This window comes from Carcharodon carcharias, chromosome 15 (assembly GCF_017639515.1).
Source record: "Carcharodon carcharias isolate sCarCar2 chromosome 15, sCarCar2.pri, whole genome shotgun sequence".
Lineage (NCBI taxonomy): Eukaryota > Metazoa > Chordata > Chondrichthyes > Lamniformes > Lamnidae > Carcharodon > Carcharodon carcharias.
Window position 1 is genome coordinate 88328659 of NC_054481.1, and position 20943 is coordinate 88349601.

The window sequence follows — 20943 nt, forward strand, 5'->3', positions numbered from 1 at the left end:
AAGATCCTCTTTTCGCAGAGCAATACAATTACGGAATTTAGCCATCTGATAAAGTAAAAAACAAAGGCATAAATGTATTCAGAAGGACAGCTGAGGCTAAATATAAAATAGCCTTGTGCCCAAGACATTATAGGCAACACAGAGGCAGGCAATGGGTTTAGAAGCATTAACATGGGCTTTTGAGTAGAGCAGCAGAATGTGTAATAAATTCAAACCAATCCTCGGTATCCACATGAAAGTTACCCCATCTTGTAACTGGTTTAAATCGGAACTTTAAAAGCACAAACATTATTTTCCCCAAAAAACTCCTTACTTGGATTAATATATTCACTAAACCTAATCCGCCTCCTTTTCAATTTTTGTATGACCGCCTACTTGAGCAATTAGCAATTTAATTTCAGATTACGTAATTAGAATTCTAAAATGCAATTTTCTCCAGTATTTGGAGTATTCCAATATTCATTCATGGGATGTGTCGCTGGCCAGGTCAGCATTTATTACCCATCTCTAGTTCAGAGGGCATTTAAAAGTCAATTTATAGGCCAGACCCAAGGTAAGGATCGCAGACTTCCTTCCCTAAAGGACATTAGTGAACAATCAACAATGGTTTCATGGTCATCAATGGGCTTTTAATTCCAGATTTTTATTGAATTCAAATTCCACCATTTGCCATGGCAGGATTTGAACCCAGGTCCTCAGAGCATTACCCTGGGTGTCTGGATTACTAGTAATCTCTGGATTATCTCAGTGACAATACCATTATGCCATCGCCTCCCCGGCATTAGTCGACTTCTTACATTTAATGCACTGCAGAAATGAAAAATTATCCAACTTCTTATTCCCTCATTTAACTTTCACATATAAACATGTAAATGACAATATCATTTCTCTATAATTTAATAGCCAGCCAGCTTTGAAAAGAGCAATGCCTGAAACGTTAATACGGTGTTTTTAAAGGCATGCAGATTACTTCAAGTAGCTTTCTTGCAGATAGCAGCAACGGAAAACTTTTTCATTATCAAACCAACAAATGGTTTTAGCATTAGTAGGGTAAACGACAACCATACCCAATGACTTCCTGTCAGTCAGGCACTGACAATACATAACCCAATCATTCCAGATTCCAGTTTGCTACTTAGGATTGGATTTGACTAGGGTTTTGTTTCCAAATTAAACACCTGCCACTGCTGCTAAGTAGCCTTGGCTCTAGTTACACAAACAATGAATCAAACGTATTGGTGCAGGAACAGAGTTCTGGCTTGATATTGGATGTTGAATTACACAAAGGTCCAAATGAAGCAAAATTTGGTTATTATAGGCTTCAGAAGAATTGTGACTGGTTGACATTGTATGGCAGTATTAAGACCTTTTTCCTTCTCCACTTGTCACACATGATTTCATGCTGTCAAGAGTGACCATCTGCTCCAGTCAGCTGATGGGGTCAAATGATCAGCGGGTGTCTGCTCATCATTTAGAGTAATATTGGTTAGTTGGGGAAATTGCTGGGATTGAAGGCCGATAAATCCCCGGGGCCTGATAATCTGTATCCCAGAGTACTTAAGGAAGTGGCCCTAGAGATAATGGATGCAATGGTGGTCATCTCCCGAGATTCTATAGACTCTGGAACAGTTCCTACAGATTGGAGGGTAGCTAATGTAACCCCATTATTTAAAAAGGGAGGCAGAGAGAAAACAGAGAATTATAGACCAGTCAGCCTGACGTCGGTAGTGGGGAAAATGCTACAGTCCATTATTAAAGATTTAATAGCTGTGCACATGGAAAACAGTGGCAGAATCGGACAGAGTCAGCATGGATTTATGAAAGGGAAATCATGCTTGATAAATCTACTGAAACTTTTCGAGGATGTAACTAGTAGAGTTGATGAGGGGGAGCCAGTGGATGTGGTTTATTTGGACTTTCAGAAGGCTTTCGACAAAGTCCCACATTAGAGATTGGCGTGTAAAATTAAAGCGTATGGGATTGGGGGTAGTGTATTGAGATGGATAGAAAACTGGTTGGCAGACAGGAAACAAAGAGTGGGAATAAATGGGTCTTTTTCCGAATGGCAGGCAGTGACTAATTGGTTTTCCGCAGGGATCGGTGCTGGGACCCCAGTTATTCACAAAAACATTAATGATTTAGATGAGGGAATTAAATGTAATATCTCCAAATTTGCAGATGAAACAAAATTGGGTGGGAGGGTGAGCTGTGAGGAGGATGCAGAGATGCTTCAGTGTGATTTGGACAAGCTGAGTGAATGGCAGATGCAGTATAATGTGGATAAATGTGAGGTTATTGTTATCCACATTGGTAGCAAAAATAGGAAGGCAGATTATCTGAATGGCTATAAATTGAGAGGGAGGAATGTGCAACGAGACCTGGGTATCCTTGTACACCAGTCGCTGAAGGTAAGCAGGCAGGTGCAGCAGGTGGTAAAGAAGGCAAATGGTATGTTGGCCTTCATAGCCAGAGGATTCGAGTACAGGAACAGGGATGTCTTGCTGCAATTGTACAGGGCCTAGGTGAGACCTGCAGTTTTGGTCTCCTTATCTGAGGAAGGATGTACTTGCTATAGAGGGAGTGCAGCGAAGGTTTACCCAACTGATTCCTGGGATGGCGGGACTGACATATGAGGAGAGATTGTCGATTAGGATTATATTCACTGGAGTTCAGAAAAATGAAGGGGGTATCTCATACAAACCTATAAAATTCTAACAGGATTAGACAGGGTAGATGCAGGAAGGATGTTCCCGATGGTGGGGGAGTCCAGAACCAGGGGTCACAGTCTGAGGATATGGGGTAGACCATTTAGGACTGAGATGAGGAGAAATTTCTTCACCCAGAGTGGTGAGCCTGTGAAACTCGTTACCACAGAAAGTAGTTGAGACCAAAACATTGCATGTTTTCAAGGAGTCAGATATAGCTCTTGGGGTGAAAGGGATGAAATGGTATGGGGAGAAATCGGGAGCAGCTATTGAGTTGGATGATCAGCCCATGGCTTACTCCTGCTCCTAGTTTCTATGTTAATCTTTTAGGATCCTAATGCCTAATTTGTTTCATTTGAACGGCCAGCCAATGGTCAGAAAGATTTAAATGCTGGACCTATATTCACAAGGTGCAAGATAACTGCAAGGGAGGGAGATCAGTCAGCCCATTTCAACTGAGCCATCCAAAAACACATGGCCATCCTCATCACGTCACCAAACTCTATTCTCAATGAGTCTCAGGTTATGCCCAGGAGACCATACCCGTTGCATGTGTCAGTCACTCTTGATGTGAAGAAACTTTCTACTTTAAATTGGCATTACACTATTTTAGCCAATGCCTCCTTGTTCTAGTATCTCTGCTTACCTTTAGTGTGAAGTGTCCGAAATGTTTTAATGGGATCTACAGTACAAGCAGATTACTGAAGGGAAATTTGGATTGATAGAAATCGTCACACATTTTCACTTCTAAGAACGTGGCCACTTTTTTCTGGCGCTACTAGTTCATTGTATTCAGGATATCATGACTGCTGAGACAGTCAGGGAGGTGAAGTCCAATGGTTAATGAATGAGAAGGGCATTACAAATAAATTCGTATCAGTCAAAATCAACCCAAAACTGTTTAGTTCTAAAAACTTACTGCCTTTCCATTCACAACACAAGCCATAGCTACATTGTTGGGTGAAATAATCAATTTAAATATTTTATTTAGAATCCAAGAACATTAATAGGTCAAAAATTTATATAAGCATCTTGTAAGGCACTCACATTTATGGTCTCTGTTAAACCAATGAAAGCCTTTCTTTATACCGTAATCATAGAATCATACAACACTGGAGGCCATTCAGCCCATTGACCTGCGCTGGCTTTTTGAAAGAGTCAATCAATTAGTCCCACTTACCTGAAATATATGGCAGCTTTGTTAGCGCTCTGTTATGCCCCATATCATATTAGGAACAGGGGAAGGCCATTCAGCCTTGAGCCTGTTCCATCATTCAATTAGATCATTGTATTGCATTCTTATTCACATTGTATTTGATAACAAATTAAACTGATATAAAGGTAGCAAATCTGCATAATAAGGCAAAGGTCCAAGGCTTAAAGCAGTTGATGGTCTGTTTTTTTTTAGTAGTTTTATAATGAAGCTCAGCACAATCCAAACATAAAGCACAGTTTTTGCCAATAACAACTAGTGGAATTTGTGGAGATGCACAACAAACTCACCAGAGTACAATAAGAGAGCTTGGATATAGAGATGGGGAAAAGAACACAAAGAAACACAAACAAAAAGTGAGAAAAACTGAACAAAGGAACAAACAACAGACTATAGACTTACAGAGTGACATATCAATATGAAAAGTTTTTGTACAGGTTAAGGTTGAGAGGCAAGACTTTACAAATGTATTTACAATTTGAACAGTACTGTTCACTTTACAAAGTACCAAAAATGAATATATATATATATATACCATGTGATATCTCAACTTGGCTGTAAGAGCCTGTGAGTTAACACATGTGCAACACTAGTTAGACCATCAGAGCCCATTGTGAAATCAGGATCGACCCCGACTGCCCCTCCTTTTTGGTTGATATCTAAAGAGTAAGTGCCGATGACACCATTGAGCGAGCTGGTTGGGAAGAATCTTAGCTCTGAGACTGTAGGGATTTAATCAGCACTCATCATCTAAAACAAAATCAGCAACTGATGGAGCAAATCAAAACAACCACGTATATCAAACATGTTTAACTATTTATTTTCTAATAGGATCTCCTGTTGATCAGGTCCCCACAGTAATATTCTTACTGGAGGATATGGACTGTAACTGAGCAACACTCACATAGAAGGTGCCATTGGGCTACTTTGGTGTCAAGTGAGGAGAGGGTTAGATTCTATGTCATTTCTCCAGCTTCCACCTGCTAACACGCACTTCACACATGAAGGTCGCTTGGGTGAGTCACTGAATGGCTTTTTTACTTGAGCGTAATTCAGAGCTTTTATGAGAAACGCAGAGGATAGGAATTCTTACCATCAGCTGTATCTGGGCGGAATGTTATCCTGATTTCAAACTCATGGTAGGCATCCTTTATGGTGGGCAGAGCAATGTAGGAGATGGGGTCCTGTGTGAAATATGGGATCTTACGTTCTGTAAAGACAAGAAAACGTACAAAGGTTTATTGAAGTAATAAAAAAGCCCCTCGAGCTTTTAACATTTAAAGTGGTTCAGCAGTAGCCTCATGGCCCCCGAGTCAAAAGGGCTTTGGTTCAAATCTCACTTTATATAAATTAGGCTGACACTTCAGTGAATTACTGAGGGAGTGTGGCACTGTCAGACGTGTAGGCTTTCAAATGAGACTTTAAACCGAGGCCCTGCAAGCTCTCACAGGTGGACATCAAAGATCCCATGGCACTACTTCAAAGAAGAGCAGGGGAATTATACCTGGTTGCCCTGGCCAATAATGTTTAGAGAAACTTGGATGTACTCTTAGGAAGGCAGATGGCATGTTGGTATTTAGTGCAAGGGCACTTGAGTCCAAGAATAAGGAAGTCTTGCTACAATTGCATAGGACTTTGGTGAAATCGCACCTGGAGCCCTCTAACCTGTTTTGGTCTCCATATCTAAGGAAGGAAGAGCTTGCCTTTGAGGCAGTGTAATGAAGATTTACGAGATTGGTTCCTGGGTTGAGAGGACTGTCCTATAATGAGAGGCTGAGTAAAATAGGCCTATACTCTCTGGATTTTAGAAGAATGAGGGGTGATCTTTTTGAAATAAAAAAGGTTCTGAGAAGGCTTTTTCAGGGTAGATACTGAGGCCACAATTTTCCGGCCGAGTCATGGTGGGACCCCACTGCGGGAGATTTGGTGGCCCGGCCAAAAGTCCATTGACTTTCTGCAGTACTGGACAATCTGGGCAGTGGGTGGGGCCAGAAAATCCCGCCCTGAGAGCTGGGGAACCCAGAACACAAGGGTACAGTATCAGGGCAGGATCGATCATTTAAGGACTGAGATGAAGAGACATTTCTTCACTCAGTGGTTATGAATCCTTTGAATTCTCTACCAGAGGGTTGTGGATGTACCATCATTGATTATACTCAAGGCTGAGATAGACAGATGTTTGGTTCCTCAGGGAATCAAGGAATATGGGGATGGGGTAGGGAAATGGAGTTGAGGCAGAAAATCAGCCATGATCGTAATGAATGGTGGAGCAAGTTCTAGGGGATGTATGGTCTACTCCTCCTCCTATTTTTTATGTTCTTATATTGCAGCAACACACAGGCAAGTATGCTATACCTCTGACTTTCAGCATGGCGTATGCTGTTTCTGTTCCCTGTTCATTCATAGCTGTGCAAACGTACGTCCCAGTATGTTCAGTGGTGGCTGATGGTATGGTCAACACGTTGTTCTCAACATACGCTCCGGGTGGGAGCTCTCCCTCAAGCTAAAAGCAAGTGCAAAAATGTGTGAACATGGAAACAGGATGCAAGCCTCCTGACAAGACTAACTCAACACCAAATATCTCATCAGCATGTTTGGTCAAAGATAGAAATTCAATGGGGCTTGCTTATACCAATTAGTAATGATGTACCCAAAAACTAAATCAATTTCCAATTTATAATCCAAAACTACATTCCATTTCACCCCATCTCATTTTTGCCAAGAATCTTTTGCATGGGCCTTTATTGCCTTCTGGAAATCAACATAGGCAATATAGACACTCCTTTGTCTAACTTAATAATGACCTCCTCAAAAAAAATTCAACCAGAATAATTAGTCATGACTTACACTTAACAAACCTATGCTGGCTCTCTCTGACCAACACATATTTGTTCAAGTGTTTAGTCGCTTGATTGCTAATGACGGACTTGGGTAGCTTTCCCACAGGCCTGTAGTTATCTCAATGATCTCTCCCACCATTCTTAAAAAAGGAGTATCGGCAATTTTGCTGTCTAATGGCACGCTTTATGAATCAAGAGATGAATCTACCCCCTCATCAACTCTGCCCAGGCTATTTAATCTTCTTAAGGGAAATTCCGCATAAATGCTTCATCAACCAATGGGTAATCAAAATTGCAGAGTATCTACCCATTCTCTAACTCACTTATATGACGTAACAACTGGCTGCTGACAGTTAAAGGAGCCATGAAATATTTCATCACCTCATTCTATGATCTTTGTTACAACCTCCAATCCCATGCACAACCAAATATTAATCCAGTTCGTGAAGGAGTTAATCAGCTCAGTATCAGCTGCTTATGAGTTAGTGGCAAAATATTTTTTTTTCATTCATTCAAAGGATGTGAGCATCACTGGCTAGGCCAACACTTATTTCCCATCCCTAATTACCCTTGAGAAGGTGGTGGTGAGCTGCCTTCTTGACTGCTGCAGTCCATGTGGTATAGGTACACCCACAGTGCTGTTAGGGAGGGAGTTCCAGGATTTTGAAGCAGTGTCAGTGAAGGAATGGGAATATATTTCCAAATCAGGATGGCATGTGGCTTGGAGGGGAACTTCCAGGTGGTGGTCCCATGTGTCTGCTACCCTTGTCCTTCTAGAAGGTAGTGGTTGTGGGTGTGGAAGGTGTTGCCTAAGGAGCCTTGGTGAGTTCCTGCAGTGCACCTTGTAGATGGCACACACTGCTGCTACTGTGTCGGTGGTGGAGGGAGTGAATGTTTGTGGATGTGGTGTCAATCAAGTGGGCTGCTTTGTATGGATGGTGTCGAGCTTCTTGAGTGTTGTTGGAGCTTTACTCATTCAGGCAAGTGGGGAGTATTCCATCACACTCCTGACTTGTGTCTTGCAGATGGTGGACAGGCTTCGGGGAGTCAGAAGGCGAGTTACTCACGGCAGGATTCTTAGCCTCTGACCTGCTCTTATAGCCACAGTATTTATATGGCTAGTCCAGTTCAGTTCTTGGTCAATGGTAACCCCCAGGATATGCAGGATCTTCCTTTTGGACAGGGGAATGAGTGCATTTTTGACCCTACAAAGGACACATTTCTCAAAACAATATTGAAGGAAACAGATACCCAAGCAAGAAGCTACCTTATTCCAGGTGACCTGTGGTACTGGGTACCCTGAGGCTAGACATGGAAAGACTGCCGTGGATCCAACTGCTACTTCTTTGAGCTCTGGCTGAGGGGCAATCATGGGGACAGCTATAAAACCAACAAGTATTTTGTTAACAGCGCAACATAGAAAAATAAGTTTTACAAACCAATTTTTGAACACACAGAACAAATAATGGGATTCAGTAAACTCCCTGACTCGGGTGTTAGTTAGAGCTTTGTACAACAGGACCACCTTTGTCTCCATTCATGTACTTCAAAGTTATGGAAAGGCCTTGTAGTTTTAAAAAATATATACTTTAATGAAATATTAATTTATGGAGGTCAGTGGTAGAAGTATGAAGAAGATTATATTTTCTGGAACAAATGCAAATTGTAGTTGTTTTTAGGGATGTGGCCAACATTGGCAAAGACACATTTATTGTCCATTCCCTAACTATTCTGAGGGCATCAAGGGTCAAGCAATCGGAGTCACCTGTTGCATACAGAAATGATTGTAGAACAATGTTTGCACTTGGTTTTGCAGGGTGCAATAGCCTGGTGGTTGGTTATGGGACTGAACGAATAACTCAAAGGCCATAAGTCAAATCCCATTGGAGCAAGTTGTAAAACTGAATTCAATAAATCTGGTCCTTTAAGGGCTGACACCTAAAATGTAACCATGAAGTACCGGATTCTCGATAAAGCCCAAACTGGTTAAACTAATCCCCTTCTGTGTTATTCCTACCATGTCTGGCCTTACGTGACTCAAGTCCCACATAAATACACATGGTTATAAGTCTTTATATTTTTATGATAGTTGGGAGATGCAATGACAAAGGTCACATACTAAAACCAAACAAGAAGAAAATATGACATGAGTCATGTGCAAACTAACAATTCCAATAAAGTATCTGTCAATGCATGCAGAGCCTTACAGCATTCCATTAAAGCATCCCATCATCCACACACCCATATGTCATCATGGTAAACCTCAGGGAGGTTGATGATGTAAAGAAGATAAAGCTTGTTCTTGTTTCAACTATTCTGGGTAAAGATTCATTCTAGAGTAGGACACTCAAATATGTGAAGAAGCATTTTAATACCAGGAGTTTCACTGCTGTGCATTATAGTAAAATACAATTGTGAGTGAACCTTGTAGAAGTCTTGAGGTTAAGGTTAGAATCTCTTCTCCATATTATAAAAAGGATGTGGAGGCAGTGGGCAAAAGTGCTAAAACGTTTAGCAAGGATGTTAGCAGAGCTCAGAGGTTAGAACCATCAGGAAAGACTCAACAGGCTGGGGTTCTTTTTTTCTGGAAAGAACAGGTGGAGGGATGAAGTAATAGAGATCTTTAAATTATGAAGGGGTCTGATGGGTTTGGTGTTCAGAACATGTTACCCACTTGTTGGGGAGTCCCAAACTAGGATTAATGAATATAACATTTAGTACCTTCTCACTGAAAGTTGTGGTGATGTTACTGAAAATCACAACTTTAAATGAATCATGAGTTCCCATAAGAATTAACGTTAAAGCCAGAGTTAGGTTCCTTCGGACACTTCTTACCCAGAAAACCCAATATACAAGTTGAAATACTGTACTGTATATGTGCAGCACTGTGCATTCCTAGCTGAAATAACTTGCAAAATAAAATGGATCACTAATATAAAAGTACAATATATATCACAATTAAAATTTAAAAATTACAATACTGACCTCAATACATTATTTTTAGATTGACCAGGTTCGAGCTAGTGGCAGTAGTTGGTCTGTGCAGTCAAGAGTTGGAGCCCTGATTATCTGCACTGATTGCCTTCTGCCAGTAGATGGAGCCCAGGTCTTCAGTGTGAGTTCAGAAGTGAAGCCAGCAGGAGAGCCAAGAGATGGCAGTCGTTGAAGAGCAGACTTCAAGGACTAAGGCAAGAACAGAGGCTGCAAGGTGCGGGTGAGAGTCAGCAAGGCAAGAGTCAGCAAGGCAGGTGCCGACAAGGTCAGGAGCAGGAGGAAGAGCGACTGAGGTTGAGGGCAGAAGCACTGCAGGAAAAGTCACGTGAGCAGACAGGCCACAGAAGAGGAAGTCTGCGGCAAATGATGTTAGTGAAACTGGCAATGTTAAATGGATATATTGACAACTACGCTATTAACAGCATTAACGTGAAATAACATTAAGTAAGTTGATGTTAAGCGAGGACCTTACTGCAGATAACAATGAATCCAGTAAAGAATTCAGGAGAAACGTCCTTATCCAGAGTGTGGTTAGAATGTGGAACTTATACGACAAGATTACAGCAATTTGTATAGATGCATTTAAGGAGAAGCTAAATTAGTACGAGGGAAAAAGAAGAGGGAGGGGGGATATGGTGACACAGTTAGATGAAGTAGGGCGAGAGGAAGCTTATGTTGAGCATAAACACCAGTCCACGCTAGTTAGGCAGAATAGTCTATTCCTGTGCTATGGAGGCAACTAGATGAATTCCAGATCCTGACCCCATGCCTGAACTGCATCGCTATAGCAAGACGAACTTTAAATGGAAGTGGCCTAATTAACCAGGAGGTGAGCTCGGCTCCAATTAGAGGAGCCAAGTGTCTCCAGGAAGTGGGAGCTGCCTGCCTGGCACCAGCAGCAAAGACAGGCAGCAGGCATGTTGGGGGCTGTTGCTGCCCTGCTGATTAGACCAGGCAGCTCTTCAGAAATGGAAGGGGGCAGACCGTGACCTTGCACGAACAGCAGTCCTGCCAGCATTGGCTGGTCCCACGTGCTGGTTGAGAAAAGCACTGCAAATAAAGTGATTTGGGCACCGTGGTGAACTCAAACAGCTGAGCACTGATGCACAAAACTGTTTGAGGTTGCCGAGAAAAATTTCCATAATCTCATTCCATTTCAGACAGGCCCTTTAACCAGCTCCTCAAGGAGTTTAAGGAATTGTCAATTGGGGCTGAGTGACTTCCCTGCTCTCTCCCCTCTCAATGGCCAATTGAAAATTCATGACTGCTCTGGAGGTGCCGGGATCTTGACACGGCCTCCAGGATCGTGATTTTCATGGGCCGCATACACCAGATCCCAACCCTGTAGCCCTTTGCATATCTGGTCCTATGCCACTCAAAATAAGATAGAGAACAATTCAAGTTTCACTCACTCTGTACATATAGGACCACCTCAGACTTGACAGATCCAGCATCGTTGGTGGCTGTACATCGGTAACGTCCAGCATCAGACTCCTTCACATGTTCAATTTTCAGCATTCCGTTCCGAATGATGACATCAGGAGACAGCCTTCCATCTGCTTTACTCCAGTGAATAGAAGGCTGGGGATCCCCGATAGCCTGGCATTCGAATTCCACCGAGCCACCCACCATTACCATCTGCATAGATGCCCTCACATTTATTATGACAATGGGTAAGGCTGAAAATAACCAGGGAGAAAATCATTTTAATTTTTCATCCACAATCCCCCAATACACCCTCCCGCCCCCGGCACCCCTGAGCATACGTGATACTGGATTAGTATGTCTATCTCAGCGTCACAGGTGGCCAATAACTTTTTGTCATGCTCATTGTTTATTGTCTCCCATCTTCTCCTGATTCATTGTGGTATAAACTATGAAGTGCAATGGTGTTGCTTTGTGGCTTACCTACATGGCCGTTTTTCTCATGTGGCTGCTGCTGAGTTAGTCAACTGTGAAGGTCCATCTAAACCAGATCAGATCCTGAAAATCTTTCACAGCCTATCTTGCTGTTTGCCCAATTTTTTACATTTGCCTCACCCACAAATTTCCCTATGCCCAAGTCCAAATCCTCCTTGACATTGGAAAATGAGCTGCGCAGTTTTGGAAGGTTCAATCCCTGGATATCAGCTACTAGCTCCAACATGGTTGCTGCACTATGATTTAAAATTGAATATCTTGCAACATCAATGACATCTACAGTGCAGTCCTCAGTTAAACAGGTCACAGGTACAGAAGACACAACAGTCATGAAGGCTCATATTGGTGTCACTGAGCTTTAAGCTCCAAGTTGCACTCATGATGCTGTTCTCTGCACTGTTCCTATACTCAGACTGAAGGGTGGACCATGCAAACAGATGTTCACCAGCAGAGTGGACACATGGAGCTCCAAAGGTGGCCCGGGTAAGTTCACATCATAGGAATGTCATGCTGTCAAGTAGCTCTCCTCGTGTGATGGAGCAAGTAATCTCTAACAGCAATTATCTCTCATCTACTGTAGCAGAAGAGACCCCTGGGCACTGAATGTCTTGCATTGGAATGGCTGCAGATATCGCCAGTGGACCTTTCATCTCATCTGCAGCTGACCAGCTGATTAAAACTCTCCAATCAGGTTCCTGCACTGGAGAACACAAATTGAGTTCAATAAAGTCACAAATGACATCCTCTGTGACTGTGGTGTATTCACCTCCACAACCTCTCTCTCTGCAGCCTTTGTCATGATGAACAATGACACCTTTGCTTAATGGTGCCATCATCTGAAACATAAGATTAGCTTCCACACATTGCTTCATGACACCTGATTCTACCTCTCAACCACCTCTCTTGACCTCTCCAGTTAAACATCGTGAAGGCAAAATCTAGGCCACAAATTTTGTACCCCTGACACCAACTCCATTCCTCTCCCCAGCCACAGTCTCAGGCTGAAACAGACTATTGGCAATCATATGACTTATTGGACCCATAGCTGAGCACTGGCCTCATATTCCTCCCACAAAAGATACCTACTGTTCTCTCTGTAACATTTCCCATTTCCACCCATCTCAACCCACCTGTTACTAAAACTCATCCCTATGCTGAGATTACCTCCGGTCTTGACTATTTCGATGCTTTCCTGGTTGGCCTCCCATCCTCCAAACTCTAAACTTCAGCTGATCCAAAACTCTGGTTTTTATATCATATCCCACACCAAGTCTACTACCTCATCATCCCTCTCCTTGGTCACCTCCAATGACTCCTGGTTCTCTAATACGTCCATTTGAAAATTCTCATCTGTGTGTTGAAATCTCTTTCAGACCTGACCCTCTCCCTGTCTCTGAAACCTCCTCCAACCCTACAGTTCCACAGAACTTCCTGATTCTCTGAATCTGAACTCTTGTGCGTTGTCCTGCTCCACTCTATTTGCTTCTCCAATGACAGCCATACCTTCAACTCTGGAAGTTGTCCAAAAACCTCTCAACCTGTCTCAGTCCTGCTACATCCAGTCTTAAATGGCGGTGGACAATTAAACAACTCACTGGAGGAGGAGTTCCACAAATATCCCCATCCTCCATGATGGGGGAGTCCAGCACATCAGTGCAAAAGTTAAAGCTGAAACATTCGCAACAATCTTCAGCCAGAAGTGTTGATTGGATTATCCATCTCAGCCTCCTCTGGAGGTCCCCAGCATCACAGATATCAATCTTCAGCCAATTCGATTCACTCCTTGTGAAATCATGAATCAGCTAAAGGCATTGGATACTGCAAAGGCTATGGGCCCTGACAATATTTCAGCAATAGTACTGAAGACTTGTGCTCCAGAACTTGCCACACTCCTGGCCAGGTTGTTTCAGTACAGCTACAACACTAGCATCTACTCAGCAATATGGAAAATTGTTCAGGTACGTCCTGTACACAAAAAGCAGGACAAATCCAACCTGGCAATTACTGACCCATTAGTCTACTCTCGATCATCAGCAAACTGATGGAAGGGTTCATCAACAGTGCTATCATGCGGCACTTGTTTAGAAATAACCTGCTCACTGATGCTCAGTTTGGGCTCCACCAGGACCACTCAGCTACTGACTTCATGACAGCCCTGGTTCAAACATGGACAAAAGAGCTGAATTCCCAAGATGAGGCAAGAGTGACTGCCCTTGACATCAAGGCAGCATTTGAGTGAGTGTGGCATCAAGGAGCCCTAGCAAAAGTCAATGGGAATCTGGGGGAAAACGCTCCACTAGTTAGAGTCATACCTAGCACAAAGGAAGATGGTTGTGGTTGCTGGAAGTCAATCATCTCAGTCCCAGGGCATCAATGCAGGAGTTCCTCAGGGTAGTGTCCTAGGCCCAACCATCTTCAGCTGCTTCATCAATGACCTTCCTTCCATCATAAGGTCAGGAGTAGGGATGTTCGCTGATGATTGCACAATGTGCCTCCTGAGATAGTGAAGCAGTCCATGTCCAAATGCAGCAAGATATCGACAATATCCAGGCTTGGGTTGACAACTGGCAAGTAACTGCGTCACACAAGTGCCAGGTAATGATCACCTCCAACAAGAGAGAATCTAACTATCGCCTCCTGATATTCAATGGCACTACCATCACTGAACCCCCACTATCAACACCCTGGGGGTTACCATTGACCAGAAAGTGAACTGGACTAGCCATGTAAATACTGTAGCTACAACAGCAGGTCAGAGGTTGGGAATCCTGTGGTAAATAACTCACCGCCTGACTCCCAAAGCCTGTCCATAATCTACAAGGCACAAGTCAAGAGTGTGAAGGAATATTCTCCACTTGCCTGGATGAATGCAGCTCCAACAATTCTCAAGAAGCTTGACACCATCCAGGACAAAGCAGCCCGCTTGATCGGCACCCCATCTACAAACATTTACTCCCTCCACCACTGACGTACAGTGGCAGTAGTGTGTACTATCTACAAAATGCACTGCAGGAAGTCACCAAGCCTTCTTAGACAGCAGCTTCAAAACCCAATGACCACTACCATCTAGAAGGACAAGGGCAGCAGATATGTGGGAACACCACCACCTGGAAGTTTCCCTCCAAGTGATTCACCATCCTGATTTGGAAATATATCGTCATTGCTTCACTGTTGCTGGGTCAAAATCCTGGAAATCCCAGCACTGTGACTGTACCTACAACACATGGACTGCAGAGGTTCAAGGCAGCATCTCACCACCACATTAAGGGCAATTAGGGATGGGCAATAAATGCTGGCCCAGCCAGCGATACCCACATCCCATGAATAAATAGAAAAGTATCTCACCTGTGTCCTACAGACCCACCTCTTTGACCAAGGTTTGATCACCCCTTTGAATATTCCCCCTTTGACTCAGCATCCATTTTTTAATCCGGTTATGCCTCTGTGAAGCACCTTGGAAAGTTTTTCTACATTACGGGCGCCATATAAATGCAAGTTGTTACTCAACTAGTTATCGAGTGCTCATTCTTGAACCTTGAAAATGCATCATCAGCACTGGGCAGTTCACAACGCACAGGAAACAAACATGCCAGCAAACCGACAAATATGGCATAAGAGCTATTCATCTGATTGTGTCTTTCTCTGTTGAAGGGACAGATGACCTTCATTAGCAGCGTTATCGGATTGCAGCTGGCCAATCCTCTCTGTAAATGTTTATGGCTGGTTGGCACATCATAGTCGCAGTGTACAAGTTGAGCAGCAGGCTCCTCATGTACTTATCATCTGACATGCCCAGGTGGATGGCTCCCTTGCAGCTGACTCGCTGCCTTAACTTGTTAACCATTAAAGTCATGTCTCTGGTATCCTGTGTCCCTGGGCTGTCCACCCTTCCTCATTCTCCAGCTCTATTGTGATATATCCGCCAATGTCTGCCTTTCTGTAACATCTTTCACATCTTCCTCTTTGCATATCCTGGAATAAAACAGCCGGTGCGATCTGACTGCGCAGCTGTGCAATGCTGCATGAGTTCATTAATAAGGACCCTATTTTAGGGCTGGGAGTTGATGTTTTCTCTCAATTTTTCCAAGAGTCCACCACTGCACTCAAGAGAGGTAAAAGATAATCCATTTCTTTCTCTTGGCATTTTACTCTTTTTAATCACATCTTTTTTTTAAAACAGGGGCAACATAGCTCCCTCTTTCAACTGCGATGACAAATCTAATCTAAAGCCTACCTTGGATGGTGAGTTTGGCACTATCCTGTACCTGCCCAAATGGATTTGATGCTCTGCAGATGTACACTCCTTCATTTCCATCTTGTATATTTTCTATTCTGTAAAGATAACAAATAATGCAATTTGATATCAGATAAACACCATCCCTAAAGGAACCGAACTCACTAGTAACACAAAGCACAGCCTTTACTCTCTTTCACTTTGTTACATGTGCCAATGGTGCCTCAAGTCAGTAAAGCTCTCGCCTCTGGGTCAGAAAGTTTTGGATTCAATTCAAATTTCAGGACCTGTGCACAAAGATCAAGGCTGGTATTCTCGAACTGAGGGCTTGCTACACTGTTGGAGGTGCCGTCTTTCAGATGAGATGAGAAACCAAGGCCCCATCTGCTCTCTCATGTTGACATAAAGGATCTCATGGCACTATTTGGAAGACCCAAGAGGTTCTGCATGATCGCCTGGTTGTTATTTATCTCTCAATCAACATCATTAAAACACATTATCTTATTATCAGGACATTGCTGTTTATGGGAGCTTGCTCTGAACAAATTGGCTGCTACATTGCTTACAACAGTGACTACACTTCCACAGTACTTAATCTGAAATATGAAAACAGATAGCAAGAGTTTCTACAGGTATTTAAAATGGAAAAAAAGCTACTAAACGGAGCATTAGTCCTCTAGAGAGTTAATGTGGGGAATGAAAAATTGAACTAAAGAAATGGTGGAAGCATTGAACAGATATTTTGTGCCTGTCTTCACTATAGAAGACACAAATAACATTCCAGAAATACCTGTAAATCAAGGGGTGAAAGGGAGGGAGGAACTTAAAACAATTATAGTCAACAGCGAAAGGGTACTGAGAAAACTATTAGAAATAAAATCTGACAAGTCCCCAGGACCTGATGGCTTACATCTTAAGGTTTTAAAAGAAGTGGCTGCTGAGATAGTAGATGAATTGGTTGTAATTTTCAAATATTCCTTCGGTCTTGGAAAGGTCCTATCCAATTGGAAAATAGCAAATGTAACACCTTTATTCAAGAAAGGAGGGAGACAGAAAACGGGAACTACAGGTCAGTTAGCCTGACGTATGACACAGGGAAAATGCTAGAACCTAATATTGAGGTTACAGTAGGGCACTTAGAAAAATCTTAATGCAATTGGGTAGTCATAATGGATTTGTGAAAGGGAGTCATGTTTGACCAATTTATTAAGAGTTCTTTGAGGAAATAACAAGCAGCATGGATGAAGGGGAACCTGTAGATGTACTTGGATTTCCTAAAGGCATATGATAAGGTGCCACATCTAAGATTACTATACAAAATAAGAGCTCGTGGTATACAAGGTCACATTTTAGCATGGATAGAGGATTAGTTAGCTAACAGGAAGCAGAGACTAGGGATAAATGGGTCATTTTCAGGTTTGCAAGCTGTAACCAGAGTGCCCCAGGGATGAGGGCCTCATCTACCTACAATTTATATCAATGACTTAGATAAAAGGATGGAACGTATGGTTGTTAAATTTGCTTTAGACACAAAGATTGGTAGGAAAGTAAGCTATGAAGAGAACATAAGGAGACTGCAAAGGGTTAGAGATAGGTTAAGTGAGTGGAAAAAATGAGACTGATGGAGTATAACATGGGTAAATGTGAACTTGTTCACGTTGACAGGAAGAATAGAAAAACAGCATATTATTTAAATGATGAAAGATTGAAAAAACTCTGCGGCATAGAGAGATCTGGGTGTTCCAGCACATGACTCACAAGAAGTTAATGTGCAGGTACAGCAAGTGATTAGGAAGGCAGATAGAATGTTGGCATTTATTGCAAGGAGAATTGAATATAAAATAAGCGAGTTTCATTACAGTCGTAGAGGGCAGTGGTGAGACCACATCTTGAGTACTGTATACAGTAAGTATAAAAAACACTTAAGAAAGGTCATAATTGCATTAGAAGCAGTTCAGAAAAGATTCACCTGACTGATCATGACTGGCATGAAGGGGTTATCTTATGAAAGGACAGGTCGGGCCTGTATTCATTGGAGTTTAGAAGAATAAGACGCAATCTTATTGAAACATATAAGATTCTGAGGGTACATGACAGGGTGGATGCTGAAAGGATGCTTCCCCTTGTGGAAGAGACTAGAACTGGGGACTAGGTCTCCTGCTTAAGATGGAGATGAGGAAAAATTTTTCTCTCAGGAGGCCGTTAGTCTGTGGAACTCTTCCCCAGAGAACAGTGTCATTGAATATTTTTAAGGCTGAATTAGATAGATTCTTGATTAACAAAGGATTCAAAGGTTATAGGAGGTAGACAGGAAAGTAGAGTTGAGGCCACAGTCAGATCAACCATGACCTTATCAAATGGTGCAGCAGGCTCGAGTGGCTGCATGGCCTACTCCTGCTCCTAATTAGAGTGTGTTCATTGGTTACCAAATGCTTAAGGATGTCCTAAGGCTGTGAAAGGTCATATATAAATGCAAATTTTTCTTTCCTTTTCATTTATGCAAGGCAATGTATCCGTGCCATGTGGTAAAATAAATGTAACATTCCAACAAGTTAGGTGTGGCCCCTATTGCTTTACTGCAGTTGAATTGTCACATTCAAATGCCGGTGTCAGTGATTTAGATGGAAAGAAAAAACTTGCTAATAAATAACACCATTCACAACGATACCCTAAAGTGCTTCCCAGCCAATGGAGGTCTTTTGCAGTGTAATCACCCTTAAATTATAAGAAAGCACAGCAAGCAATTTTGGACACAGCAAAGTCCTATGTTACAAAAGTATAATAATTTTCACAATATTTTTCTGGTTTATTGTGAGGTAGGTTTATGAGTGTAAGTATAGGTGGGTCTGTCTGTGTGCTTTAATTACATTTGGAGTCAAGTAGACTGCAAGCTTGAAACCATCAAAAGGAGCTAGGTGTAGAAATGTTGACATGCTAATGAATAAACATGGATGCTAGCTTAGCATGTAAGATGTGAAGGGAATTTGCATTTTTTGATAAGGGAAAGGATTGTTTGGATTTCAAATGGATGTTAGTCTGTTTACAACTAGCCAGATAAGCAAAGCTAAGGAGTGTGTTTATTTTTCCTATATATTACTGACAATAATGGAAACATGACATTTTTATATATTATGAAGATGATACAGTTTCAAAGACATATGGAACAATAGAATTTACATATTAAAGAGACAGAAACACATATAAAGGAGGATGAAAGGCTAAGTGAAGAGAGGGCTATGTAAGGTCTAACAGGAGTGTGTAAAACAGCCTTCAAGAAGCCTCCAGCCATTTGTGCATAAGTCTGTTGTATAAAGTAACTGAAGTTGGGGAAGCCATTTGGAATTCGACTGTCAAATGGGTACTTAATATTAAATAATTGTAGTCTTATGTATGTACTTGAGATCTTTTTTTAAATAATTATTCAAATTTAATTTTTAAAATCTCAAAAGGTCTTGGTGGACTCATTACTTCTGAATTCTGTGCACACATCTCGTAATAAGTACAAATTGCAAAACCATTGTGATAGCGTGGCCAAGTTTTCCTTGTGGATTTGGTCTGCCTGGCACACATCATCTGCCACATCATAACACCTAGGAATGTCAATGAGCTAATTCACTAGATCATCTGCCTTTGTGCTTATATTTGAGGGTTAAATGCTGTTTAGGGTTAACTCCCCTGCCCTAGAATCTCTTCATTGGGATGTTGGTAAAAGCTAAGGAAGTTATGTTAAAACTTTATACGTCACTGGTTAGACTTCAGTGGGAGTAGCATGCTAAGTTTTGGTCATCACGCTTTGGAAAGGGTGTGAAGATATGGGCCATCTGTTAGCAGAAATATGCAACTGTAGGAGTGACTGCATCTCCAAATGACAATGTCCAAATAAGGCCCATGCAACATGGTAAATTATATATATTGCAGACATTAGACAGTCACCATCTTAGTAGCACTTTGCAAAAGGAATATCTTAGTAAGATTCGGTCTGTGGGATAATAACTGAAGACTCCACACATGAGCCAAGTAACCCCTCATTAATGGGGTAAAGTTATCATTTAAACAAAAATTGGCATTCTTTGTTCATGTAAATACAACGCAATTAAATAAATCACAACAAAATAGTTAATTTGTAACAATTACATGAGTAAAATGCACACATTGTTCAGGCACCTTGCTGTTTCTAAATAAGAACGTTCTCAACCAGTTTTTTTGATACATTATCCCTTTAACGTAGATTGAACCGTTTTTAAGCTCCATAGAACATGCGACTGGATCACATGATAATTATGAATGTGGAAAATCGCTCCATCTTGATTCATCCCCCTAGAGATATCCCAATGCCTGCCCCCGGCGTCCCCCATTGTAGTCTCTAATTCTTTCCACAACTCCATTCTATATGCAAGTGTATTCCGCACAATGATCACCCTGCCTGTGCAGAAACATTTCTCAACATTAGTCCTAAAGTTAACATTTACTAATTTGAACCCATCCCCCTTGGATCTACCTCTCTGGTTTAATTTAAATTAATATTCTGGTTTAACTTCTCTATATGTTTATCCGTCTGTAAGATGATCTTTCAGGCACCTTATTTCAAAGTTGAATGACAGGGAATTTGGACCTTTACTTAGATTTCAGTTGAGAAAAGGCTACTGTTAGAGCTGTCGGAAATAACAATTCATCATCTTACTTCAAGATTCCTTTACTGATTCTGTGATTTGATGGCAACTGTCCTCCCTCCTTCAGCCACTCGATCCTGGGTTCTGGGTGGCCGGTTACTGAACAGGTGAATTCTGCAGTGCCGCCAACATTTCGCACCTCAATTTGTGGTGACACTTTCACTGCTGGGGGAGCTGATGTGATAAAACAGTACAAAATGCAGCAAAGAGTTACACGTTGTGAAGTTTTTTTCCCACAAAGTTCCCACACATGAACGCTTCCTTTTCCTTTTCTACTCGAATCTATTCCATTCCAAGCATGTAACAACAGAACCCCAGCTGTGGATTCTTCAGGGCTACATTAGATACAGCACATGCAGTGATATTG

At 41.9% G+C, this 20943-nt stretch overlaps 1 protein-coding gene across 4 annotated transcripts in view; it reads right to left on the minus strand.

The window, feature by feature from the left end:
* The window catches only part of hspg2 (heparan sulfate proteoglycan 2), a 519883-nt gene that overhangs the window by 64752 nt on the left and 434188 nt on the right, over positions 1–20943 (minus strand). For 3 of the 4 annotated variants that reach the window (XM_041206462.1, XM_041206463.1, XM_041206460.1), the window contains 7 exons: positions 20588–20750; positions 15907–16004; positions 11165–11431; positions 8026–8138; positions 6274–6421; positions 5012–5128; positions 4209–4226 (listed from right to left, as the gene is read on the minus strand). In XM_041206462.1, the coding sequence (XP_041062396.1) occupies positions 4209–4226; positions 5012–5128; positions 6274–6421; positions 8026–8138; positions 11165–11431; positions 15907–16004; positions 20588–20750 (924 nt within the window). The remainder of the gene's footprint in view (positions 1–4208; positions 4227–5011; positions 5129–6273; positions 6422–8025; positions 8139–11164; positions 11432–15906; positions 16005–20587; positions 20751–20943) is intronic. The other variant, XM_041206461.1, reaches the window with a different exon arrangement.